The sequence below is a fragment of the Talpa europaea genome (assembly GCF_964194135.1).
Source record: "Talpa europaea genome assembly, chromosome: 11".
In the NCBI taxonomy this organism is placed as follows: domain Eukaryota; kingdom Metazoa; phylum Chordata; class Mammalia; order Eulipotyphla; family Talpidae; genus Talpa; species Talpa europaea.
Genome location: NC_140078.1, coordinates 64,484,973 through 64,492,016, shown reverse-complemented (window position 1 = coordinate 64,492,016; position 7,044 = coordinate 64,484,973). Strand labels below are relative to the sequence as shown.

The following is a 7,044-nucleotide window of genomic DNA, read 5'->3' as shown; positions in this document are numbered from 1 at the left end:
TTGGCTATTTTTAACCAACTATTATTTTCCTTTAAAGTTATAGAAAGAGTGGATCCCATTTGATTCTACTAACTAAATTTGATATAGTTTTAAGTTGGCATTCTAATTTAGCACTTCACATAGCTAATAAAGTAGCATTTAAAAATCCTTAAAAATTTATACAGTAATGTAACTGCCAAAAAAGGGGAAACTTTGTGTTTTAAATACTTTAGCCCAAAATTAATGAATTTTATATTTACTGCGTCCATGCAAAATCCTTTTTAAATTTTTAATTTTTAAAAATTTTTTTTTATTTTTATATTCCCATACAATTGCACCCCCCTTATTTTGACCCCAAACCCTCCTTTCCCTGCCCTCCCCATAGTGTGTCTCTGGTTTATAGTAGTTTGTTGATTTTGATTTTTTCTTTCTTATAGTTATTCTTTTTCCTGGTCCCTTATTTAGTTTTCTAGATTCCTGCTATGAGTGAGACCATCCGGTATTTTTCTTTTTCTTTCTGGCTTATTTCACTGAGCATGATCCCTTCCAGCTCCATCCATGTCATGCAAAATCCTTTTTATCAGTGAAGATGGGTTCATATACTGTGATAACACCTAGAGTATTTTAGAAATAGAATTCTCTACCTGATCATGTCATCTGAGGAAAAAAAATTATTTTTCTGGTCTTACAGGTCCTCAAAATCTGTTTCAGTTGTCCATTGTTGTGTAACAAATTACTCCAAAAGTAATCAACTGAAAATATCAGCATTTATTATATCATAGTTTCTGGGGTCACTCATGAAGTTCCTCCCCACATGGGCCTCTCCTTTGGGCTGGTCAGACACAGCAGCCATTTACTCCAAAGCAGGTGATTCAGGAGAGAGAAGTGCACAGAGGATGGAAGTCCTGAATCTCTGTAGTTACATACCATCACCCTGCCATATTCTACTTATCGGTCCTGCAGAGGAACTGGTAAAATTTGAGGGGTTAACTAATAGCATAGCTACCTAGAGGCAGCAGGATGACGGGGGGGCATTTTGAAAACTGATTCCTCACCTAAATCCCATTAGGAAACTTCTGAAATGTTGGCAGACTTGATTTTATAAAATGTACCAAAGCAGAAAAACTAAAGAGGGTTCTGTAATAATTTACAACCCTCCCTTGTATCATTGATACTATTGGTTCCAAATAAGTTGTAGAAAGTCCAAAACAAGAGGGCAATTAGGAAATGCATTTCTTCAGGTGACAAATTATCAAACTTGTGCTTCTGCAAGATATCTATCATACCTACAATTTAAATTTAGAAAGTTACATCAAGATTTCTCAAAGTAGATAGATCTTTAAAAAAAAAAAAAACAACAAAACTATGTCCTTTATTCTCAATCATTATATGAAAAGCCATAGGGGACCATTTTTACCAGACACTCTGAGTTAGGTCATCGAGGCTCAGTTATTTCTCCTTCCCGGGGCTGTAACTGCTGCTGCTTTCTCTGACTTTTCCACTAGAGTGTAAGCTCCCTGGTAGCTAGTACTGGAGGAGCTTTAGTCACTTTGGTGTTTCTACAGCCTAGTACAGTACCTAGCAAATGTTTAGTTCTGTGACCAAAATATTAACTCTGGACAGAAAATAGGTGGTTTCTATTTAGGTTTTCTAGATTCCTGCTATGAGTTAGACCATCCGGTATTTTTTCTTTTTCTTTCTGGCTTATTTCACTGAGCATGATCCCTTCCAGCTCCATCCATGTCATGCAAAATCCTTTTTATCAGTGAAGATGGGTTCATATACTGTGATAACACCTAGAGTATTTTAGAAATAGAATCCTCTACCTGATCATGTCATCTGAGGAAAAAAATTATTTTTCTGGTCTTACAGGTCCTCAAAATCTGTTTCAGTTTCATAGCACGAATCTAGAAAACCAAATTCACTGTCTTTATGTTGTGTTGTGTTTTTTAAATAAAAGATATTTTAAGTGTAGTGATACCATCTTTGAAACTACTTTTCCTCAGAATGCAACCATACTTGTGGACAAAGGACCATATTACATGCAGGCTTTCAGCAGCTAGGCTTCATGCAGGCTGTGACAAAGGTCCTGATAATTGCAGCTTTGGCAGGAGTTGCTGTGAAAGCTGGAAGGAATTCCTAATCAAGCAAGTGCTTTCATTACCTCAACTAAGATGCTCACTGAGTTGAGCAAGTTGCTCTTGGCCTGCCAGCTTTCCAGAACCCTCTGCTCCAGGCCTTCCCTGAAGAGCAGCCTCCTACTTTTGTGTGGAGATATTGGCTAGAGCAGCACTTCCATGTGGAGCTGGGGATCAGCAGTCCTACTGGGAAAATCCATCTCTTGAGAGGGGTCAGCTGGAAGGCAGAGGGAGCCACCTGCCTCCTGATTCCAGTTGGTGGTATGCCACATGGGAGTAGTGTCAACATCATCTGAATTTTTTTTAAAGATTTACTTATTTATGCATACAAGAACTGGGGTGTAGGCCAGAGGTGTGGGGGGTGAGAGGATTCACCAGAGAGAGTGGGGAGCGGAACAGGCAGATCTACTGAAATACACTGCTGAGGGGAGCAGCCTGTGAGGCAGGAGAGGTTTGCTGTGCCATGTGGGTTGCTCCCTGGCTGGCCATGGATCGAACTCATGCTGCAGTAGCTGACAATAGCTTCATTGTGCTGTCTTCAACCTCTGTGCCATCAGGGAGGCCCTGAATTTTCAAGAGAAACTGGAAACTGGACTTTTATGTTCATCTCCCAGATTGATGGGGAGGGGAGAATGCACAGTGCGAGGCAAAGAAAACATGCTTGCAGACTCAGTTTGGTCGGTGGGCCTACCAGCTGGCAACCTCTGTACTCATAAAGCCTAGGTTTGGAAAGTCCCACAAGTGCCTTATACCAGAGTTGGGCTTCACAGAATAATGGTCCAGAAATTATGGAACTAGGCATAGGATTGCCAACTTTTAATTTTACTAAGCAATACCATTTTTTATTTTTATTTTAAAAAAAAGTGTGGTTACATTTACTTTTTCACAATTTCATTAAAGAAAGACCATAATAACCTAAAAATTATGGTGCACCTGATAATGGTCCACAATTCCTTTTGAAACCCCAGAAGCCAGAATTGTTTTGGAATTGAAAGTTTTTACATTTTTGAACAGGTAATAGGGCTCATATCGACACTCATTATAAAATGTAAAATTTCCACAGTAAATCAAAAGAATATTCAACTAAGTGGAATAAGGACAGACTATCAGTAACTATATTGGTTCAGGATAGGATTTTTGCCAAATGAGTATGGGTATCAAACCAAAAAGAGAGCTTTCTGGATCATAGAGCTGTATTAAAAAAAAAAAAAGTCCTTTAAATAGACTAGCTTTGGGCCTCCCTGACGGTGCAAGGACTTAAGCACAGCACTGTGAAGCAATCCGCAACCTCTGCAGCAGGAGTTCGATCCCCGGCAGACCTGGGAGCTAATCCTCATGGCACAGCAGACCTTTCCTGCCTCGCCCGCTGCTCCCCTCAGCAGTGTATTTCGTCAGTCTGGCTGTTCTGTTCCCCGCTCTGTCTCTGGTGAATCCTCTCACCCTCTCCCACACACCTCTGGCCTGTACCCCAGTTCTTACATGCATAAATAAATAAATCTTTTTAAAAAAAGAAAGAGACTAGCTTTATGAAGACCTCTGCATGTTGCTTTTCTTTTCTTGGGTCACCCTAGACATCTAGAGATTGCTCTAATGGTACAACATTCACAACTTCTGATACAAATCTTTATACGCTGCTCTACCTTCATCTGACTCCTGCCGCCTGTGGCAGCATTTTACAATATAAAGTATTCCTTGTATCCCTAACTACATTAGTCCTAGTTTTTGTAGCTGTGCTACCACAATTCATGACAGTTTCAGTTCCTGGAATGCACCTCCAGCTGCCATCCACTCCGGCCAGCTTGGCTTCCTCAGCCACCAGATCCTTGTCATGTGGCAAGTTTGCCCTCCATTTGAGTGCCTGCTGGAGTAGTGATAGTTTGTCAGGACTTTCAAGAATTCCTCCTGGAAGTATCTAAACTGCAGAGCATGGTGGGACTGGTCAGTTCAAAATAACTTCCTGCCCATGCATGCTGAGGAAGCATTGAATGTCTAAATGACCAGGTCATACTGATGTTTCGCATTGTTTCAAAATCAAATGACTACTCCGGGGAGCAGCTTGAAGTCTGGAAAACTGCAGACTGGCCTTGAAGGAAAGCAAAGACTGGGGATTTTGGGGGGTGTAACAGGAAGGAAGGCATCACAAGGGGAAGGGAGGAAAGTGTCAGGTGGGAGGAAGAGCAGGATTTGGGAGGATGCCTGGGAGAGGGGAATTCAGGTGGGAGAAACAGCTGAAGCAGAGAGGACTGGGTGTGCATCAGAACTGGGATGGCGCAAAGGCTGCTCACTGCAGGGGACGAGTCATGCTTTGGGTTTTGATGAGCCAGCAGGCTGACTCAAGCAGAAAGGGATTTTTATCAGGAGACCTCACTGCAGGCATTTCTGCCTTCCTGTGTCCCTCACAATATCCCCAAGGATCCCCCAAGCAGCCTCCCTGCTCTCAGACCCCTGGAGGACTTTTTCTGTGACTTTCCATTCCAGGGGTTGCCTCTGCGTAGCTTTTTTTCCCTATTAAACATGAGTTCCTGAACGGCCGAGTCTGCCTCACTTGCCCTCCAACCCTGGGAGGTATATCTGTGAGTTCTCAGATTTTCTCCTTGTTGATCCTGCCTTGGCCTCTGCGTGGGGAGTTACCCAAGTTTCCCCTTCCATGTTATCTCTTACAGTCCCTTGCAAAGATTTCCATCTCGGGCCCGGGGCATTTATTGCCTTTTTTATCATCAAAGCTCTTGTTCAAGCAGGATGTTTTCCATACCAGAAAACAAGAGAATCCAGAGTGACCCATGGCAAGAGGAAGGAGGTGAGATCAAAATTTTCTTCGGTTCCTGGGGGGGTTTAGTATAAGAAAAGGAATCGCATAGATCCTCTGAACCCCAGGCTGAGTCCTTAGTCAGTTCAGCACACATGTGCGTTTTCTTTGTTACTTTTGATATGACTTAAAATTTATAGAAATATTAATCCTAGAAATCTGACTGAGGAATTGAGGCTACATGCTAGGGGGTGGGCGGAAATGAGGGGAGGGGCACAATGCACTATGGGGGAGGACAGTGGTTGCCTTGGTGGTGGGTGTGGTGTGGTGCCAGGCCTCTGGGGAGGTGTGAGCCGGTGCCTCTGAAACACATTCAGTGTTGTAAACCAATGCTACCTCAATTAAAAATTAATAAACAAGGGCCTCCCTGGCAGGAGGGGTTAAAGACACAGTGCTATGAAGCTATTGCCAGCCACTGTGGCACGAGTTTGCTCCCTGGCCAGGGAGTTAACCCACATGGCACAGCACACCTCTCCTGCCTTACCCACTGCTCCCCTCAGTAGAGTATTTCAGTCAGTCTGCCTGTTCTGCTCCCTACTCTCTGTCTCATGAATCCTCTCACCTCTGGCCTACACCCCAGTTCTTGCTTGCATAAATAAATCTTTAAAAACAAATTAATAAACAAGTATGAAATTTACAGAAATTTGCAAAAACAACACAAGGAACTCACATTTACCAATTTGCTGGTTGTTTACATTTTGCTCCATTCGCTTTATCACTTTCTCTATATTTATTCACACACACTTTTTTCCTCAACTGTTTGAGAATGTCAATTCTTCCATAGCATTTCTTTGCCCCTATAGGTTTTAGTGTGTACGTTGACCCTTGAACATGGGTTTGAACTTCACAGATCCACTTGTATGCAGATTTTTTTTCAGTAATAGTACAGTATTGATAAATGCTGTACAGTGCTCTAAATATATTTTCTCATGGTTTTCTTAACATTTTCTTTTATTTAGCTTACTTTGCTGTAGTATGTAACACATAAGACATCCAATATGTGTTAATTGACTATATAGGCCTTCTGTCAACTAACAACATGCTATTAAGTTTTTGGGGACTCAAAAGTTATACTCAGATTTTTGACCACATGAGTGTTAGGTTGGCATCCTCAATCCCTGTGTTGTTCAAGAGTCAACTCTCCTAAGGACAAGGACATTCTCTTGGGTTTTTTCTTCTGACTTGGCCCTGACATAGTGATAACTGACAACTGGGAGGGTCATGGATGTGAGGGTTGTGGTCACATGGTTGTCACAGCATTCCTTTCCATCTGACTAGGCCCTATAAGGACAGAAACACACACCAGGTGTGGGATGGAGTTACCTTACCGGAAAACTCTGCTGGTTATTTCTGGGTGAAAGTTGGAGCCTTGTTACAACTCCAAAGCTAAGAACCATTTTGGCCTTTTTGCCTCATTGCCTCTAAGAAAGCAAGATGGGTCACCAGCAGCTCTACTGGAGTCACCCGAGAAAATTCGGCCAGTGTTCTCGCTCTTGCCAGGTCTGCTCAAACCGACCCGGCCTGATCCAGAAATATGGACTCAGCATGTGCCGCCAGTGTTTCTGTCAGTATGCCAAGGACATAGGCTTCATTAAGTTGGACTAAATGATCTTCCTTGAATTGGCTGTGGAGAAATCTACCGTAAAGCAGAAACTAGCTCTTTTATAAAATAAAATACTTCAATTATGAAAAAAAAAAAAAAAGAACCATTTTGGGACGGTGGCATCAGTTAAGCAAGTCAGTCTCAGAACTTGAAGCGTTTTTATTGTCCATGAAGTGCCAGAATCCAGAAGAAAGTCACATGGTTGTGCTTGTGGAGTAAGGTTTCCCTCCCATCTTAGGCCTTGCTGCCTCTTACAATTGCAGCCCAGACAGCTGATATGAATGTTGTCTTCCTGCCATCAACATCTGTAGCAGGGGTCCCCAGATCCCTCCTGCTCTTACCAGAGATTCTGGGATTCAGAGGCTCCTGGAAGAGTCGTGACCCACCTCCTTCTTGCGGGTTCCCAGTTTTATGACAATGCCTGGTATGTAGACCATATAGGCAGATCAAACTTTTGCTGGTCCTAATAATAAAATGAATATCAGAGAAGAAATTAAAATATTTAGGAAAATATGAAG

At 42.2% G+C, this 7,044-nt stretch overlaps 1 protein-coding gene across 1 annotated transcript; it reads left to right on the top strand.

The window, feature by feature from the left end:
• The first annotated feature begins 6,107 nt into the window (after positions 1-6,107).
• On the top strand, positions 6,108-6,740 carry LOC311179828 (small ribosomal subunit protein uS14-like). The gene has a single exon (XM_084247349.1). It carries the CDS (start codon positions 6,358-6,360, stop codon positions 6,526-6,528), a length of 171 nt encoding a protein of 56 aa, XP_084103475.1. The 5' UTR covers positions 6,108-6,357; the 3' UTR covers positions 6,529-6,740.
• Positions 6,741-7,044: the final 304 nt, after the last annotated feature.

Excerpts from the sequence above, each read along its gene's own strand:
- LOC311179828 (XM_084247349.1), top strand. The coding sequence starts at position 6,358 with ATGGGTCACCAGCAGCTCTACTGGAGTCACCCGAGAAAATTCGGCCAG.